The 20,844-nt window shown below is 34.1% G+C and overlaps 3 protein-coding genes across 4 annotated transcripts; all 3 read left to right on the forward strand.

Annotated features, from left to right (window-relative positions):
- Nucleotides 1–304: 304 nt before the first annotated feature.
- Nucleotides 305–4,846, forward strand: LOC100817823 (protein tas). Of its 2 annotated transcripts, none has more exons than XM_003520233.5 (8): nucleotides 305–619; nucleotides 716–811; nucleotides 1,774–1,857; nucleotides 2,205–2,365; nucleotides 2,723–2,840; nucleotides 3,403–3,538; nucleotides 4,117–4,295; nucleotides 4,398–4,846. In XM_003520233.5, the coding sequence occupies exons 1-8, from the start codon at nucleotides 368–370 to the stop codon at nucleotides 4,635–4,637; spliced, it is 1,266 nt and encodes a 421-aa protein (XP_003520281.1). In that variant the 5' UTR covers nucleotides 305–367; the 3' UTR covers nucleotides 4,638–4,846. The 2 variants fall into 2 exon arrangements, with proteins under 2 accessions (XP_003520281.1, XP_014619538.1); XM_014764052.2 differs by having other exon boundaries at nucleotides 334–614.
- A 4,732-nt stretch (nucleotides 4,847–9,578) lies between these two features.
- LOC100778984 (PH, RCC1 and FYVE domains-containing protein 1) lies at nucleotides 9,579–17,323 on the forward strand. Its single transcript, XM_041007328.1, has 9 exons — nucleotides 9,579–9,626; nucleotides 10,477–10,563; nucleotides 10,683–10,772; nucleotides 10,866–10,952; nucleotides 11,038–11,139; nucleotides 11,653–13,704; nucleotides 13,815–13,961; nucleotides 15,773–16,233; nucleotides 16,812–17,323. Exons 1-9 carry the CDS (start codon nucleotides 9,579–9,581, stop codon nucleotides 16,972–16,974), a joined length of 3,237 nt encoding a protein of 1,078 aa, XP_040863262.1. The 3' UTR covers nucleotides 16,975–17,323.
- A 2,061-nt stretch (nucleotides 17,324–19,384) lies between these two features.
- LOC100779507 (uncharacterized) lies at nucleotides 19,385–20,692 on the forward strand. The gene has a single exon (XM_003519669.5). The coding sequence runs from the start codon at nucleotides 19,619–19,621 to the stop codon at nucleotides 20,240–20,242; it is 624 nt and encodes a 207-aa protein (XP_003519717.1). The 5' UTR covers nucleotides 19,385–19,618; the 3' UTR covers nucleotides 20,243–20,692.
- The last annotated feature ends 152 nt before the right edge of the window (nucleotides 20,693–20,844 follow it).

Here is a 20,844-nt window from a genome sequence, read left to right on the forward strand (position 1 = left end):
TAAAATTAGAACTGAAGTTCTTTAATTTGATTTTTTAAAAAACATAGCATTTGCAATGTGGGTTCCCTCCTATTTTCCACGCCATAGATCACAGAAGATAGAAATAGAGTTTGTAAAAGAGTCTCCACAAAGTTGACACGATGATATGATAAAGCATTTTCTGATAAAAATTAACTGTGGACAAAATCATTAGATATTTGGTACCTAATTAAAAAATAATAATTAAAGTCAAATAAAGAATAGGATAGAGAAATAAAATAATATTATATAAATTTATTGTATTACCCCTCACAGTCAAAAGTATAAATGAAAACAGCTGTGCCTCAATTCAAGAGAGTTTGTCTAAAGGATAAGCTGAAACTGAAACATGGTATCTCTGTGTTCCTTCACTTCTTTTGCATGTGACAACCTTTCTCTTTCTCTTTCTCAGTCTCTCAAACCGTCATCATTGCCTCTCATTCACTCTTTCACACTTCCAAGAAACACTATCAGGAAGAAGAACGGTGCTAGTGTGAGGCCTCTGTTCTGTGCCCTCAACAACAATAACAACAACACTGCCTTGCAGTACAGAACCCTCGGCGACTCCGACCTCAACATCAGCGAAATCACTCTTGGTACTGTAAGTTTTTTTTCTTTCTTATTCGATCACATTCTTAATTATTCCTTCGTTTTCTTTCTTTTTGATTGGTTGGTGCCACGTTGTTGTTGGCTTCAGATGACCTTTGGGGAGCAAAACACTGAGAAAGAAGCTCACGACATTCTTAATTATGCATTCGACCGTGGAATTAACGCTCTCGACACTGCTGAGGCCGTAAGTCTGTTGTTCATTCAATCTTTATCTGCATTCGCCTTGTGTATTTACATCTTGCTGAAATATTTGGATTCTTTTTTTTTATTTAATTAATAATTGTTTCCATGTGTTTGTGTATAGTAATATTAATATATCTATTGAGAGCTTGAGGCAAGATGGGTAATTTTTGTCTATACAATCATAAACCATGCTCATGATTATTTTAATTTGTTTCAAATTCACTTTTAACCATCCATTTTCCTAAGTAGCTCTTGAAATAATAAAACTATTCAAGTAATCCCCTGAAGTATTGAATACACATCACTTGTCCTTAAGTTGATGCATTTTAGTAAAGTTTTTAGAGATCAATTTTATTACAATTTGAGCTCAGACTCAACCTCACAAAAATGGCTTGTAAGGTGAGGTTAAGCACTATTTAAGCCATATCTCTAGTTGACGTGGGACTAATCATCATCCTTGAATTTGATACTACAATTAAGGCAATCCCCAAAGTCATTACAACTAAAGGCGGGCTAGAGATGACAACAATTAAGGCGACTTTCCAACAGATTTAAAGGAGTTTTTAATATTTGAGGGACTACTCTGCATGATTTCTAATACTTCTAGGACTACTAAAGTAATCTTTTATTTTTTTTACTTTAGGGACCATTTATGAGAGAGGATAACAGTTTAAGGATGAAATTGATGGTTTATTCGGTTGAGATTCGTTCCTCTTTCATGCTTTCATCTCTCACTTGATATGCTAATATATATATATATATATATGCTTACCATGTAAGAGCATGACAGGAGTGAATGTCAACAATATAAATTAAATGGATGGTTAAGATTAAAATAATTTTGACCATTCAAATATGATATGATTGATGTTCTGATATTATGCAAGATTCACTATTTGATTGCATAAGGATCCAGTCATTATCATTGCAATTTGATAATGTGCTGTTGGTTTTTGATTGCAGTACCCAATTCCAATGAAGAAAGAGACACAAGGAAGCACTGATCTCTATATTGGTAGCTGGCTCAAGTCTCAACCTCGTGACAAGGTATTGGGTGCTTGCTTTCACAACTCTGTCTATGCTTACTTTTCTATGTGCCTTGGATACAGGGATTGTTAAAGGTTAAAAGTAATATTGCATTATTACTTCCCATGTGAAATAATGATATTAAAGTTAAACTGTCTTGTTTTTAAGCCTATTAAACTTTTGGTAAGTTGTTTTTGCATTGAGTAAAGAGGCTGATTGAAATAAATTTTAATTTGGCTCATTTTGCCATATAAGATGATCAGCTGACCCTGAGATTTGGCTTTCAACTGTTTTGGATGGTTTTTACTGAGTCAGCTCTTTGTTGAGCTAAGAGTTTGAAACTATGTGTATAACATCTTTGTGGATAGATTATTTTGGCTACCAAAGTATGTGGTTATTCTGAGAGGTCAAGTTACTTGCGTGAGAATGCAAATGTTTTGCGGGTTGATGCTGCAAATATCAAAGAAAGTGTAGAGAAAAGCCTTAAGCGCCTCGACACTGATTATATTGATTTGCTGCAAATTCACTGGTGAGCTTACAGAATTTTTTTGTTACTGTATTAGTTGTGTATATAATTTGAGGCTTTGTAAATATCCGTGGGAAACTTGTGTATAGTTTGCATTCTTAAAATATTATGATTCTTATTGTTTTAGGAATCTTTGTAAGTTAGTAGCGATATCGGGCCAGAAAGACACGTACTAGGTTTACCACACTTGTACTTGACCTAAAATGTAACCTTGATTATTAATACATACAGGAGTGTTATGCATTTATATATTTACCTGATGCAAGCAGACAAGTTGCAAATATTCTCCTATCTGTCTCTTCACTCTTTTGAGACATAAAGCTAAAGTTTTTGAACTATATGGTGTTATGTTCATTATAGGCCAGATCGATATGTTGCATTGTTTGGCGAGTTTTCCTATGATTATTCAAAATGGAGATCCAGTGTGCCATTTGTTGAGCAATTGCAAGCTTTCCAAGAACTTATCAATGAGGGAAAGGTAACTGATTTCACTCAATTTACTTCATGCTTTAGCTTTCCTAGTTTTCTAAGGATTTCTAATGATTTGTGTTGGTTTTGGCTCAGAGAAACTGAACACATTTTTTTATTTTCTAAAAGTATTTATTCCAACTGAAACTATTGATATTTCCCTGAAATTATTGATATTTGCTTGTAAGTTGATAGAGAAAATGCTGTTGAGGAGTGGAGTGGTATAGTAGATTGTTTATCTCTCAAAAAATTTGGTTGGACAAGAGGGATGAGATGGTCATACCACTTTTGTTGTCTACTTTTATATGTTATATGCGGCAAATGTCTGGTATCCTATATTCCTATTACAAGTCTGTAAATAAAAACAAACTATTGCATGTCTCTGTGTAGTCAGCATAAACCCATAACCTTCTAGTCCAATCAAGCTAGGATTTGCTGTTTCCTTTGTTTACTTTTCATGACATTTGTGCCAAATGGTAATATGAAATTCAAATATTCTGATCACCATATCATGTTTATTCTCTTATGCATGTGAATGGGATCCAGTTTCTTGAGATTTCTGTCTGCATCAGGTACGCTACATAGGTGTTTCAAATGAGACTTCATATGGAGTGATGGAGTTTGTTCATGCATCGAAAGTTGAAGGCCTTCCAAAGATTGTCAGTATCCAAAACAGCTACAGCTTGCTTGTTAGATGTCGTTTTGAAGGTGAGATTCTGAGATTGGCCGAGTCTCATTCATATCACTTTCACATTTTCTTGCTTTGTGATGCAAAGCTGCTGCTCCTATTGCCCTGATAATTTATGATTTTTGTTAAATAGCCATGCTATTTTTCATCATAAATCACAACTCCTTATACATTGTACTTCCTAAAGACTCCAAAAGATACAAAGTAATACAATAACTCTTGCTTTTAAGGATTTTTTTCTAGTAGAAATTTCCTATTTACCTCCTCAAATTTTTGGTCATGTGCACTTTGGTGCTTACAGACTGAGTAACATGATGCTTAAACTTTTTAGAAGTGTACATTTTGGTTATTTCATCCAATTTGCCATCAAAATTAACAGAAATGGCCATATTTGTTAACCTTGAGTCCTAAGTGCACACGAACCTAAGTTTAAAGGGATAAATTAAACCTTTTCCATTAAGAAACTTGCAATGAAATTTGGTCACATGATTTAAGGATCAAAGTGCATATGACCCTAAGTTGGCACTTGGCAGGGTGTAAATTGTACTTTTCCCTTTCTAAGCTTCTTTAAATTCTTTGTTGGTTTAACTTTTTGCAGTTGATCTTGTGGAAGTTTGCCATCCAAAGAATTGCAATATTGGCTTACTAGCCTATTCCCCACTTGGAGGTGGATCACTCACAGGAAAATATATAGATATAAATTCTGAAGCTGCAAAAAGTGGAAGGCTTAACCTCTTCCCTGGTTACATGGAAAGATATAACAAATCAGTGGCACGGGTATGCCATAATTCTAGTTCTTGTATTTGGAGTTCAGATTATGTTCTAAAATATGATGACAATACTTGAGAATCTCCTTGTTTTTGTGTGGCTGTATTTCAGGAAGCTACTATTAAGTATCTTGAGTTGGCCAAGAAGCATGGGCTAACTCCTGTTCAACTTGCACTTGGATTTGCAAGAGATCGTCCATTCATGACAAGTTCAATAATTGGTGCAACCTCTGTGGACCAGCTAAAAGAAGATATTGATGCTTTCACAACAACTGAGAGACCTTTACCAGCAGAAGTCATGGCAGATATTGAAGCTATCTTCAAGAGATACAAAGATCCTGCCATTCTTTAATGATTATACCTTTTAAGTTTACTTACCATTGATTGCCAAAACACTGCTATTGATTCATCCTGTTCCCCATTCCTCTATTCTTTTTGTCATGATTAAAATTAGAGGATGAATAAAATGCATATTGAATCATTACATGTAAACTAGGATTTACAAAAACTGTCTGCATTCATTCCCTCAATGCTATTAGGACTTGCCATTTTGTTATTTAAGTCTCTAGTGTACTGGCTACTGATTTTTATTGTTTAGATGACATTCTCACCTTTATTTGACCTAACATGTTACACATATTCAATGCAACTGAAAACAAAAGTTAACATGGCTGGACATTTAAATGAATCTTATATTGGATAAAAAAAGTGAATCTTCTATTCCACTCAACCGAATTAATATACTCATTTTCCGAACATATAATAAGACCGAAAATGTGATAAAACAAATCTTGATCATAAAATATCAATAAGATTCATAGATTTGTTATACCATAAAATAAATCTACGAATCTTTACTGTTTCTAAAGTTGTGAACTTTTTTCCCTCAAAACTCAAGGAAAACCTATAGTCTTGAAATTCTTGAATTTGTAGTGTATTATTTTGTGGGTTAGTAGGTCAGTTGTTGTTTTTTTTACCAATCCTAAATACATTTGTTTCTGGTCTGGAATATTTGATGCATCAGATTTTGAATCTTTTTATTCATTTGTTTATTTTTGTTGGAAAACCACTTTAATAATGATCACCCTTAGTTCACATTAGTTGTGGCAGGTAGCCATGCACAATATCAGACTTGTTGAAGTTCTGAGATTCATTATGGATAATATTGAGATAGAGTTGTTGAAGTTTGAGATTCATTATGGATAATATTGAGATAGAGTATATAAGTGAGAAGGAATTCTTATCTTAGAATTCGATTTTGTAGGAGTTAGTTAAGCCCAAATCCAAGTTATAACAATTTTCATTATTGAAGTTGTCTTTTTAGAGAAGTCATTTGAAATTTTATATCGAAACTTTATCTTTTGTGTGTTTTTCCTATACTTAAATGACAGAAACTATACCAACAGACAGTGAATGAGAGATTAAGATTGGATTCAGAAGGCAGTAGAGTCTGTACATGCATATAATTAGTATGTGTATCCTTTCTATGATGCCCCCCAATAGGAAAATTCTCTTATATACTCTAGATTCGTAGTGGGGATAAAGTTTGATTATTCTTCTATTATAAATTTGATATTAGCATCGCATATGGATGAAGTTATCCATTTTTTTAAAATAGTTAAAATACAACATATAAAACAGTTCATCAAGTATAAATTTAATTTAAAATAGTGTCGTCTGGCTTAAATACAGTGAGTAGAGTTATCTATTTTATTAAGGAAATGATTAAAATACAACTAATATCTAAAACAGTTTAAATACATATTTAGATTGGTATTGTGGATACAAATTTAAATACATGTTTTGTGTTCATAAATTTCATTACGTGGAGCAAAACAAAGTCATTTTATCACTGATCCAGTCCTACTCTGCAGTTCCAGCTCTGCCACTCTGCATCCTTCTCTTCAACTTCAACTTCCCCCATGTTCATTTTCCTTCAAACACTCCTAACCAATGAAATTTACATAAATATTTCATAAATAAAAAATTTACTGCCTACAAATGCATAAAATGAAGCGAGTCACTAATTGGAACAAAACGAGAAAAAATGGTAGTAAAGATGAAAAATGTGAGATAAAAGTATGTATAAAGAACATTATACTTTGTCTAGAGTTGTACAAATATTTTTAATCAGTAGGCAATTGATTAGAAATTTACTACTAGTATTGGACTTCACAAACTTAGATTCCAAATTCATGTCCTTGTCTCTATTAACTATTTTTTTCCTGCTTTGATGAATATGTTTTGATTTTTTTCACAAATTTGCTACTAGTCTTGGGACTTCATAAATTTACCACTATTGATGAATATGTTTTGCTTTTATATGAAATTTTTGAATCTCATCTCTGCTTTGGTCATTGAAACTCTCTTGAATCAGAAAAGCCACAAGCATGCACCCAATTCTTCTCTGACCCATATATTATACTCTGTTCATCACAAGCAGTGTCTCATTTTTTTGTTAATTGTTACTTGCTATGTGATATGCTCTCTGCCATATTTTTAAAAAATCATCATTTACTATTTCTTTTTTTTTATTTACCATGTTAAACCAGTCAACCTTTATTTCTGTTTATATCCAAACTCTTGTTTTTCCCATGCAATTTCCTTCTTTTCTGTTTTACCTATGTAAATGATATCATTTGATCATGTCATTACTTGATTCTATTTTCCTCTGCTAATAATGTTCTTGAAACCATGTACTGTCACCGTGTTTATGTATCACCCAAGAATGTATTTCTTGGTATTAATAGCAGATTTTTGTCACGCTGTTTCCAATAGCGATGGTTTCTTAAATTTAATTTTTTCATGTGTCAAAGCCAAATAATAAACCAGATTCATAACAAGTAATATAAACAGGGCAATCACAATATATCATTTGCTGTAAAAGAATGGCAGGCAGGAAGGTAATCATAAAACAAGGCAAAAAATGAATAATTTGCAAAACATCTCCACGTGTTTAAGCACGGAGTTTACTAGCCACCTCTAAAGAATAAAAAAATTGTATGTAAGACACATACCCCACAGTTATGGTTTCTTAAAAAACAATTCATCTATCAAAGCCAAATAAGAAAACACCAACAAAAAATCCATATAAAAAGTAATCAAAATCGAACACCCTATAATTTGTTGCAAGGTATCAGCAAGAAAGGGAGACATATAATAAAGTAAAAATTGAATAATTGGTAAAAATATTTACCTAAATAGTTAAGCAAGGAACAGTTACATAACTTTCAGCAATTTGTGACAGCAACTCCAGTTAGTGGAGAGTTCTGAAGTAAGCACTCGACTACCCTGTTTACTTCATCACATATTTCTACGTATGGATTCATTTTAACTTTCAATGACTCCAATCTAACAAAGCACGGAGGTTGAGTTCTCACTTCTCATTGTAGCATGATTTGATAGATCCTGCAATTAGAGTGAATTGAAGACGTATTTTAATGGATATTGTGAAATGCAAGATTGAGTATAGGCCAAAAAAAAAAAAAATGACACAGAATGCAGACATCATATTCATATGAGATCATTATGAAAACAAAAGAGGAAAAAAAAAACAGACTAAAGTATCTTACTTTTAGTATTAACTCAAGGGTACACGAAGAAAGTGTCAATATCTTTACATTATAAGTGAGCAGTTGCAGCCAACCTGAATATATATTACGAGTGGAGGTTTGAATATTTCCTTCTTCAAGAAATGAAAGATCGCACGTAGAGGAAAGTTGGTAACAACTTGGACCCAAATGATCCAAGATTGTGGGAGAACTAAGATTTGGAGTAGAAAGCACAATTTTGTGTTGAAAGGCATGTGGAAAGATGTTATTGTCCAGGTTCAAACTGAAAAGGTTAGAATTAGATATGAAGAGTACTTTTGCATCAGTGCAAAGAACATTCTTTAAGGACCAAAGTATTCAACAAGTTGCAGACTAAAAATGGCTTGGCGCAGCCATCATCATCACTTGCACTAAACCTGGCATTGGCCAGAAACAAGCTTTCCAATGCGGGTAACTGCAGAGATTTTGGAAGTTCCATAGGAGGGCCGCCAGAAGACAATTTGCGAAGCTCGAGAGACGTCAAAGACGGACAGGAAAAAACAAGAGGCTCAACAAAACGGGTTTGTTTGTCGTTGAGATTTAACATTTGGATTGTCAACTGCTGCACATTGCGCAACACGGCGTATTTCACGACCCTATTCATGGTTCTGGTTCTGGATGCAGTTGTTTAGCCGTGGAAGTGAAGATTAATCACTGAAACAGAAATGTCGCGACCAGGAATAGAGAGGGTAGTGAGACGTTTCCAGATGTTCTTTCACCGGTTGGACAAGATGCAAGCCCCAACAGCATCTTTTGTGCGCATAACATCACACTAACTCCTCACTTCCTAAGAAACTTATTTAAATGTTTCCAATAGTTAACCAAGTAGATCTCACTTGAAACATGATTCATGATTTTTAAATATGAAAAAACTTTTTCCTTATCAAAGGCCTCCTTGGTGCATTAGCAAAAGCAACATGCTATAATCATGATTCAACATTGTTAGTCATTTAACCATAAGATAAACGCAATCAATTCAATGAATGTAGTTTAGTTTGTAACACGTCTAATTCGTTATAATCAGAGAAAAAATACACTCTTGAGAAGAAACTAAGAGCTTTTGACGTGACTGAGTCCCAGATTGGAATTAGTCTCATGGCCAACCAAAAACTCCGAAGTTTGTGGGGGTAACTTGGAGAAAAAAAAAACCTATTTATATATATAAAAAATTCTTCATTCGATAAGGGTAGAGTGAAAAAAATACATAAAATTGAGGAGAGGAGAATAAAACGTAATGAAAGATTGTGAAGGAAGGTAAGTAGTAATAACTAGTAAGTGTTTATTTTTTTCAGTTCTACTTTTTAAAAATACATTTCCAATTGAAAACCAAACACGCCCTTAGTTGGTGGACGTGGTAGCAGTTTAAGAAGCGCGCCAATATCTCATTCCCTTTCCTTTTACGTAACTTTCGCATCTCTCTCTCAATTGCTGAATCCAATTTCGCTCAGAAACTGATCACACATATGAGAAATCTTCATCTGGGTCTTTCCCTGGTTCTGAATCCATAGCACATATCCATGCACTAGTGCCATATCTGAGTTTAAGGGTTATATTTTTTCATTTTTCTTTAACATTGTCCAATTTCTGGGAGAAGAATTTCCATCTTGAGGTTTTTGGAGACTTTGATGAGAGGCCTAAGTAGAAAGCATGACGCTTGAGCTTTGTCCTCTTCAGTGGTTTCCTCACAATTTCTTTCAGATGGAATGGCAGATCTTGCTAGCTTTGGGAGTCATGAGCGTGATGTTGAGCAAGTTAGTTTCACCACCAAATTAAGCTTTTATCTGAAAAAGAAAAAAAAATGTTTGGTTTGGTTTGTTTTGTAGCTGGAAAAGATTAGATTTTTTTCCCCGTTAGGCATGATCATGCTTGTTTGTATCAAATAGTATTCATTTTCTAAATGAAAAGAAAAATCAAAATATTGAGGGATCTTTTGTTATGGTGTATTAATTATAGACTTACAGTTAAAATGTTATCTCTGGGTGTTAGCAATTATGGCTGTTGGTGATCTTCCTCCAAATGAATTGTTTGTCCTTGCTAGAAGAAGTATAATTGGAGATAAGGCATACCCTTGCAAGCTACAACTTGTTTGATTTCAGGGATGAGAGGTAGGGTAATAATGGTATGAAAAAATATTTTGTGAATAGCATTCCATGCATGATGCATAAAAAATAGTCATGGTACTCTTTACTACTAGTTAGAAGGGGAACAGTATCCTACTTTATGCAGGAGACAAGAGAAAGAAAGCAATGAAAAAGATACTGAGGCGCCTAGGTTTATAGATACAGGCAATGAGATAGGAAACTTGAATCATTTTGTTGAATGGCAATAGTTTGTATTCTATTTCTAGGAGAGGCAAATTAAGTAATTACAAAAGCCATGGATGCATGGGGAGGGCCACATTCATTGAGCATGGTCATGATATTGTTCCTTTCTTAGTGGTTTTTGATTAACAGTCAAAATCTATTTATCTAAATGGGGATAATACTTAGGAAAACATTTTTTTCTGGAATAGAAATTGTTACTAACTGATATGGTTTTCTAGAGATTATGTTACTAAGGTGCTCCACTTAAATTTAATTTCTGTCTTATTTCTTTGTGAAGGCATTCATTACTTTAAAAAAGGGCACTCAGTTAGTAAAGTATAGTCGAAAAGGGAAGCCAAAGCTTTGTACATTCAGGCTCTCATCGGTGAGTTTTTATAATGAAAAAAAAAAAATCATTCGTGTCCAAACAAACATACATGCATATTATATATATTGAATTTTATATATCAGTATGAATGATTTCATATTTAGAGGCATTAGCAGGATGAAACGAAACTGATTTGGATATCTCATGGAAGGGAAAAGAATCTAAAATTGTCTTCTGTTTCACACATCATCCCAGGACAGAGAACAGTAAGTTAAATGGTTGGTCTTTGGAGGCTAGATTTTATGGTCGGTTATGTTAGCACTCTGACAAGGATATCCTGGGTTTCCTTTTAATTTCAGGCTGTCTTTAGAAGATACTTGCGTCCTGAAAAGGATTATCTGTCATTTTCACTTATTTATAAAAAGGGGGAACGATCACTTGATCTGGTTTGAATACACATCCATTTTGAATTTAAATTTGTCAATTTCATCTAAATTTTGAATCTATTGCTTCCCCTTTTCATATTTCTAGATTTGCAAGGACCAAGCTGAGGTAGAGGTATGGTTTTCAAGCCTTAAGGCATTAATTTCCCGTGGAGAGCGTATTAGGCGTGGAAAAAGTGATTTATCCAATGTGAGTTCTAATAAAAATTGCTTAATGCCTTAAATTTTCAACTTATCTTAGTTTACATGTTAAACAGACTTCCTATTTATGCCTTCAATTTCTCATTGATTAAATTCTAATTTTATGTATTGAAGGATTGAGTTACCTCTAAGATCAGCAGAATCTCAAACTCTAGGAGGAGTTATCCTGGTGCATAAAAACTCAAGGATGCTCAGAATAATTTATGCTACAAATACATTTGAAAAATATGCAAAATTAAAATTCTTATTGACATAAGATTAAATCTGTATATGCAAAACTCGTCAAAATATCTCAATGCTCAAGATGAGCTTTAGTTTCCATCCTGTAAACTTGTTTCAATAAATTACCATAAGTGGGGGCAACAAATAACAAATTTTTAACTACTTGGTCATGGAAACCATGAGAAATTATTGTTAAAGCTTAAGTTGTTATAAACTTTATTTCTAACATCTATATTTTAGAACATTCCAAAAGAGTAATTGTTTTGACTCTCTCTTACAGGAAAGTGTTGACTTAATTCCAAATGATCGTCCTAATGCTGGAACACTAGAGTTTGCATCAAGCATTGCCCGTGGCAGGTTTTCTTTTGAATCAGTATCTCATGAATCTACATCATCTTGCTCTAGATCAGATACAAATATGCCAGTAAGGACAAGTTGTGGAGATGGTTCTCGTGTTAGTGTATCAAGTGTTAGCCACTCAAGTAGTGTAGGATCAGGACTAGATGACATAGAATCTCTAGGTGATGTTTATATATGGGGAGAGGTTTGGGTAGATGGCAATTCATCTGATGGATTGGGGAGTCTAGCCTCTTGTAAGACCGATGTGCTGACTCCTAAACCATTGGAGTCTGATGTTGTTCTTGATGTCCATCAGATTGGGCCTGGTGATCGTCACATTGCTCTAGTTACAAGGCAGGGAGAGGTTTTTACTTGGGGAGAGGACTCTGGTGGAAGACTTGGTCATGGATTTGAAAAAGATTTTGGTAGACCTCATCTTGTGGAGTCCCTGGCAATTACCAATGTGACTTTTGTTGCATGTGGCGAGTATCATTCATGTGCTGTGTCATCATCTGGTGACCTATTCACCTGGGGTGATGGTACACATGGTGCAGGACTTCTTGGTCATGGCACTGATGTTAGCTACTGGATACCAAAAAGGGTTAGTGGTCCTTTAGAGGGACTTCAGGTTGTATCTGTAGCATGTGGAACATGGCATTCAGCATTAGCAACCTCCAATGGGAAGTTGTTTACCATTGGTGATGGAAGATTTGGTGTATTGGGCCATGGAGACCGAGATAGTGTGGCATATCCAAAGGAGGTACAATTATTGAGTGGACATAAGGCTATTAAGGTTGCATGTGGAGTGTGGCACTCAGCAGCCATTATAGAGGTTATGGGTCCTTCTGGTTCAAACACTTCAGCCAAGAGGCTCTTCACATGGGGTGATGGCGACCAATATCGTTTGGGTCATGTTAACAAGGAAACTTACCTTGAACCAACTTGTGTAGCTGCAGTTGCTGAGTATAATTTTCACCAGGTTGCATGTGGGTACACTATGACTGTTGCACTCACTACATCTGGTCATGTTTTTACTATGGGAGGCACAGCATATGGTCAACTAGGAAATCCAAATTCTGATGGAAAAGTGCCAATTCTAGTCCGAGGTAAGTTAGTAGGAGAGTTTGTGGAGGAAATATCATGTGGGGCCAATCATGTTGCTGTGTTGACTTCAAGAAGTGAATTATATACTTGGGGGAGAGGTGCCAATGGAAGACTAGGACATGGAGACACAGATGATCAGAAATCTCCAACAATGGTGGAAGCCTTGAAAGACAGGCATATTAAGAACATCTCATGTGGTTCGACCTTTACATCTTGCATATGCCTACATAAATGGGTTTCTGGAGTTGACCAATCTGTTTGCTCTGATTGTCGACAACCATTTGGTTTTACCCGAAAAAGGCGTAATTGCTATCATTGTGGATTGGTGTATTGCCATCCTTGTAGTTCAAAAAAGGCTTCAAAAGCAGCACTGGCTCCAACACCTAGCAAACCACATCGTGTGTGTGATGCTTGTTATGCTAAGCTAAAAGGTTCTGATAGTGCTTCCAATTTTAATAGGGACATTAGTCGTCCATCTAGTTCCATATATGGAAGGGAAAGTTTTCACCGGGGAGAGGTAAGGTCTTCAAGAGTTCTCTTGCCTCCTACCATAGAACCGGTTAAATACCTTGAGATTAGGACTAATAAGCCTGGAAGTACACATGACTCCATAGTCCGAGCTGCTCAAGTTCCTACGAGTTTACAATTGAAAGATGTTTCATTTCCAATTTCATTGAGTTCTGTGCAGAATGTTTACAAACCCGTTATACAGCCAAGTCAACCTCCAACTCCACCAACATCAGCTACTCCAATACCCATGTCACCATATGCTAGAAGACCACCAAGCCCACCGCGTTCTACCTCCCCTGGATTTTCAAGAAGCCTTATTGATAATTTAAGGAAGAAAAATGATCATTTGAATCAAGAAGTTACAAAATGGCAAAACAAAGTATATTCATAATTTTTACCACTTTCAGATCTAGTAATTATGTTCTTTATTCACAGAGAATAACATGTCTCGATTAATAATATTTGTGAATGTTTATTTCTTTCAAATAGAATCAAAATTTGGAGCAGAAGAGTGACATGCAAGATATGAAGATTCAGGAGCTTCAGAAAAATATTGAAGAAGCCATGTCACAATTTGGAGAGGAATCTTCTAAGCTTAGAGAAGCAAAGGAATTTATTAAGTCCTTGGCAGATAAGGTATCTTAATTCTATATTTTGACATCACAGTTAAACTCAATTTATGTAAATAACATTTTCCTGCTTGAGCCTTGAAACAATGTTTCATCCAAAGTGACGAGAAACAGGAATGAAAAATCATACAAGTGGGGAGAATGAAATCTTTGAAGCATTTCTAATTGCATCTTCACACACACACACACATATTCAATGTAATTAATCCTTAAGAAAATTCAAATCATGTTGATGAACTTGTTATTGGTTACAAGTCTCTTGTCTATCAATAGTACTTAGGAATAAACTATGCACAATGATCTGCTGCCTTTGATTTTCTCTTCTGACTTCTTTGTAGCTAAATCATATTCCCCCTGATATATATTATTTTCACTATCCTAGCCGTGCAAGAATCTTATAAAAAGTTGGGAACAACTTGAAATCTTCCTTTCATACCATCAGACAATTAACACCAATTTTGCCAAAAAGTTGTGCAAAAGTTGCCTCTGTACCCCATACTGCATTATTCCCCATATAGAATTATATTTTTATATATGAGAACTCAATTAAATGAAGGATAAGCACTCATTTTGGAAACTTAAATAATTATGTGTGACTATTATGCCTGAAGAAATGAAGGAATATATCATTATGTTATCCAAGTGCATTCTACAATAAAATTGCTAGATTTTTGTTATTGTGTATGGGGCAAATATCACTGGATTATTGTGGTACTAAAAAAATATATATTTTAAACATAATAATGATTTGTACCAGAAATTTTGAGTTACTGTAAATGACATTTTCATCATTACTGTGTTGTGATTCATTGTCAAAACAAAACCTCAATCTAACATTTAGCTTATTCTTTTAAAACTAACTACTAATTTCAACAACAAAAATTGGTGATTTGAATGCGTCCAAAATTCTTATTATCCCCAAATGACAATAAAGAAAAAAAGTATAAGTTTTAGATTTAGTTATATGGTTGTATATAAATTTGGCAAAACAAGTCTGGCTAAATTATCTTATGATTGTGCAGATGACAAACCTTTTAATTTTCCAAAGGATTTCAGCAACAATTAATTGATGCAACAAAATAGATGACTATCTTCATTGAATCTTGACATTCCCTAAAACTGAATAATGGAAGCAATCATTGAGTTCATGGTGTCAACAAAGAAGTTTAAATTTAGGCTGAGATTTACAGATATATATTTATTGTTACACTTATTAAAACTATATTATTTGCATTATTTATGTATTTTTGATAATTGTTATCTTCTCAGACTCCATAAAGGAGCAATAACTCTCAAGATAGTCAAACCATTATTTATTTTGTCCACTACCTCACCTTTAACTGCAAGACATATGCTTAATTTTTCAATCTGAATAACTCGGAACACATATGGACCTTCATCCTTTCATCAATGTACTCACCTTGACTGCTAATGAATAGGGTTAACTAAAGAGTTATTGCATGTCATAATAAGCTAATCTTTAAACCTGGTGGGAAAGAAAAGGAAGTTGATCAGGATATCTGGTTCATCATAATAAGGCCTAGTTTGGATTAGCTTCTAGCTTACGAGAGCTTTTCAATCCCAAGTATTTGATTCCTAACATACAAAGAAGCCCTTATAAATTTATAGGTGTTTACGGAGAAGTTAGCCGTGAGAACTTATGAAAAGCTAAGATACAGAAGATGATATATTTTACCTTATGCAAGAAGTTAAATTCATTTTATGCTCTTGATATATTTTATTTTCTTTGCCATTAGTGCTTGTTGAGAAGTTTATATCAAAATAGCTAAACTTTCTTCTCCATTTGGTTTTATTTAGTTGAGGGAAGTGACTGAGAAGTTGCCACCTGAGATTCCTGACAAAGAGACCTTGAGAACCATGCATGCTCAAGCTGAAGAATTTCTACATGAAGAAAAAGATTTTGAATCTTCTTCCTCCCCACAGAGCCTTGAGTCTGAGCAACAAAGTGCACCTGATGTACCTGCCTCAGATAGTGACTCTTCAAAACTCCAACAGCAAAGAGTGGAAGGAAATGATGATGCTTCTGGGGTTGTTCCATCTATAGATGGAGAAAATATTCTTGAAGAAAGCAGCAACTCATCTGTATCTAGTCTAGTAGTGATTCCACCAAGCTCAGGAAATGGTTCAAAATTGCATGACTCTGGTATACCTGTGAAAGAAGGAGAAAAATCAGTCATTGAACAATTTGAGCATGGTGTTTATGGCACACTCGTAGTACTACCTAGTGGTTACAAAGTTTTCAAACGAATTAGATTCAGGTATAAGATACTTGCTAATCTAAAATTCCAAATGTATTTTCTTTGCATCAATATTTTTAACTAGTTTCTAACTTAATCTATTTCATAAAAATCCTGTTTCTCAATGTGGGGGTTGCATGTAACAATTTCTATGTGTGATTAAAACTGTAACTAAATGTTGAAATCTTCTATGGTCTTCTATTTCCGTGGAGGTAGTGATGTCCATTAGCAATTATGGAGGTAGTGATGTGTATTGATAGCTTCTTAATTGTTTTATCATAGTTGCTACTTGATATTGATATAAATAGATATAGATGCTTTTCTTTTATAGTATTGGCATGTGGAGGACAAATGTTACCATTTGATTATAAGAAAAGCTTGTATGTTAATTTGGTTTTTGTTTTTTTTCCCCCTACTTTTTAGTTTGATGGCAATTGGTTAACACTTTGCAGCATTATAATGTTATACCATTAATTTGAGTATGGTTTTTCTTATTTCAATTGTTTCTATCTTTAATACTATTTCTATCTCCTTCGGGAAAAAAAACTATTTCTATCTGTTTTCTCTTTTCCTTTATTATTTTCTTTTCTTTTTTGCAGTAAACGAAGATTCAACGAGCAGCAAGCAGAAGAATGGTGGAACCAGAACAAAGATAAGGTGCTTAGTAAATACAGTCCACCAGCCACAAAAAATTCAAAAACTGGATCATCTATTACCCCTCCACATGCTGAAGAGAATAGTGAGGCTTTACCTTCTTCCTAAACTTACTTCTCTGGTTTACCTAGACATACCATAGTCTGCTGGAATGATCTAGAGAATAGAGGCAACATCAATCTATCAAGTGTAAAGAAATCTATATTAGGAAAATTAGTGTAAAAAACTTGGCAATATCTACAACAGTCTGGATATGACCCGCAATAGAGGATAGAATATGTAGTAAGGTTTAGAGGTAGGCATTAAATTTACTTTTGATTAACATGCTTTGGATCTCATTCTTTCCTTTTGACTCTTCCTCTATAAATCCCTGTGTTCTTGGGTCTTCAGACACAGAGCTCTTGTTATTGGTATTGTACATTGGTACATGTGTAATTTAATTCCTCTAACAAGTCTAGAGAAGCAATTAAATGAATAATGCTATAACCACATTTACATAATACTATAATAGTAGTAATAATTTTAATAATAATTCTATACTGCATGTTCTGTTAAATTTTATGTAACGGGCTGTTGGTTCAACAGTGGAAGAAAGTGCTAGTGGTAAAATTAAATATCCTAAAGTAGTTGTTTCAGGCTGATGTTACTTTTACTAAAAGGATATATTAAATAAAGTTTGAGTTTCCAGTTTCCACAGAAAGGAAAAGGCTATCTTGCTTACACTCCATAGACTAAGACATGCAAATCCATTAAAAACTTAACTCTTATTTGAATAAACTTTCTTTGTAAACACTTATAAAGAGAAGAAAACAATAATATAAAATGAATTGAGCTTGTCTCACAAGTTAAAATCAACTTATGCCCTTAATTTTTATAGAAATTTTCTTATTTACCTTATTTAAAGCTAAAGTGCATTAATTGATTTTAATTTATAAAAGAAGTTCAATTTATTTTACTATCTTTTTTTTTCTTAAAAATATTTACGGAGATTGATCTGTTTGACCTTAGTGTCTTCATAAAAAATATGCAAACTCTACTGCTTGTAGTTATCTCTTTCAAAGCAAAGTGGACCCAAATGGACAGTGATATGTTTTGTGGTGGGTCACTTATATATATCCTCTCTAATTGATTGCCAAACATGGCCAATTACAATGCTTCCAAATCAAACGGGGAAAGAGTGGTCTAAACTTTCAGTGCCAGTTAGTGCTGGTCTATTTTCATTCGTATAGTCTATTTAACAGGGTACATTCAAATTTTCAATGTCTTCTGAGGAAAATGAAAGCAGATGTGTCCATAAAATGGTCATTTTATCGCTAGATTGAGATAGAGGAAAAGCAGTACTACAGCTTATCCAAACTTATTATTATAATTGTTCTTTAATGTAGTTTAACTGAAACTCAAATTATTAAAGAGGGGTGATTGGACTTAAAGTGTAGATAATTTTAAGAAATCAGAAAATAAAAGTGATTTGAGATATTTGACCTTCAGATTCTAAGATTATAAATGCAGGATCTTGGAGATAATTCTTGAACTTAAGATCGATTCTTACTGAGATTCAGCGGCAGAGACAGACCCATGATCTCCACCGTGTAAGATTGATTCTTGCACAAGAACCTTCAAGATATGCAATGTTTTAAAAAAATATATTTTTTAATCTTTCTCCCTAATAAAATTTCAAAAAGTCAAGTTTACGGTGAGATCTATAAAAAATGATTTAAGAATCCAAAGTAGGCTCTATCATTGGAATAAAAAATAAAAAAAAATCTTAAATCGCATGTGACAATACACGAAAAAGTAATTTAAGATCTCAAAATTATATTTATCCCTAAAATGCTTTAAGAAAGATTTATTGTCACTTGAGTTATTACTTTAATTATATTAATAAATTTTGATAATTTATTATAAAAGTTATGAAAAACTTTACATGAATATTCAATGTGTTATTTGACATCTAAAAAGGAAAAAAAATATAAATATAATAAAATTTATGATCTGATAGAAAGAGTTAAAAAATATAGAAATATTAGAAGAATGTTTAAAATAATAAAATGTTTAAATATCATTACTCAAAAAATTATATCAATAATTTTACTCAAAACTTAATGGCAATCTAACTATGAACTGAATAAAATGTCATTTCTTTCTTCTTTTCTGCTATGAGGAGCGGGGTACTGGTCAGTGATCAACTTGCCTTTTACGTTAGAAAGAAAAAAGGAGCCCGCAACCCAAAAGTTGCATACTATTGACACACCACATGGGAAAACCTATAATATTGGTCTTTACAGAATTTAGTTTTCCTTATTATTCTCATCATACTTAGCACCCAAGGTTGCTTCCATGCTGTCAATTCTGCCGAAAGTGTTGAGCTAGGAGTGAGAATTGCACACCCTTATGATTAAGATTTCATATTATTACAACTCTTGCCATCAATGCGTATCTATTTTGTGACTCTATATGTTCCATGTTTGTTCTTGTAGAAATCAAAGACAATGGCACTCGTGTAATTCTATGGCAAAATAATGTGTCAATTGGAGGGACCAAAAAGATGTTAGCAACTTGTAGAGCAAATTGATTATATAAAAACTAAAATGGGGGGATCATAGGTTCCTTCGTGAGATTGAGAATAATTTCTAATAGCCCTTCCCTTCATTTGGAGACACATTATTGTTCTTTCTTCCTACAAGCCTTTTTCCCTATCCAACTCTTTTCTCTCATCAAACCAAAAGCACCCTTAATTCATTCACTTTGTGATATGTCTCGCAAGAGGCTAGGAAAAAAGCTTCAACCTGCCAAGAAGGCATGGAAGAGCTTCTCCAACACAGTCCAACACAAACTCCACAAACTCAACATCCCCAAGTCCATGAAAACCACCCTTCAACGCCTCCTCTCAGCCTTTCACTCCCTTGGCCATCTCATACACTCTAGACTTCATCGCTCACTCACCACTATAAGGCCACGTGGTGCCACTTCTAATTACTACCATGCTCAATACAAGCACTGTGCAGCCATACACATATATGACCTCTTTGACCACAAGGCTAATTCTGTGTCCATGCATGCCACCAACAAGGCAAGTGCTCGTGCAACACAAGTGCAAGGGGAAACAAGCAAAGGCAAAGAGAAAGAAGAGCATGGTATTTACAAGGGTAATAATTTTGTTGGTGAGTGTCGCAACCAGCAGGGTCACGGCGGTGAGAGTAGTAGTAGTGGCTTGAACACCATAGAGGATGCATGGAAGGTTGTGGTTGCCAAGTCTCCACAACTACACGTGGATCAAAAGGCAGAAGAATTCATAAGCAAGTTTCGTGAAGATATGAGGCTTCAGAAAGAGAGGTCAATGCTTGAATTTCAGGAGATGCTAGCACGCAGTACCTGATTTTTTTTTTTTATCTCAAGGACTATTCATTTTCTAATTTGACATATGGAGTGCACATTAAAGTGATATATACATATGGGGCATGATGGTTTGATATATATATTTTTTTCATTTTCATTTTGGATTCTATTGAAATTAAAACAAAGTCAGCACATATTTTAAGTATTGTGAGTGTGAAGATGTATAGGAAATTAGGCTTTTGCATTGAGAGGGATTCTTGGTTTTTTTTTTTTCCAAACATTATTTGAATTCCTTCTTTTGGTTGACAGCAAGTATCTGATTGATTGTGCATTGTTTTGTAATCGATAATAATGAAGCGTATAATGTATAGAATGTATTTGGAAGTGAGTTTTGTTAAGCTTTATTTTTCTGGTGACTACACTTGCTTTTAGTTATTTGGCTTTTTCTAAATCTGCTTGTTTTGTTTGCTCTTGTCCAAGGTCCACATGCATCCATTTTCTCTTCCGAACTTCAATTATTTTCAGTTGCTTTGTTAGGTAACTAATAGTGATTTGTTGGGGGCATCATCAAACTAATGCAGCTCACATGCTAGTAAATTAAAGTGCCCCATCTTTAATAATGGCACTACCCTTAGTCTTTTG

Source organism: Glycine max, chromosome 2, assembly GCF_000004515.6.
Source record: "Glycine max cultivar Williams 82 chromosome 2, Glycine_max_v4.0, whole genome shotgun sequence".
Taxonomy (NCBI): Eukaryota; Viridiplantae; Streptophyta; class Magnoliopsida; order Fabales; family Fabaceae; genus Glycine; species Glycine max.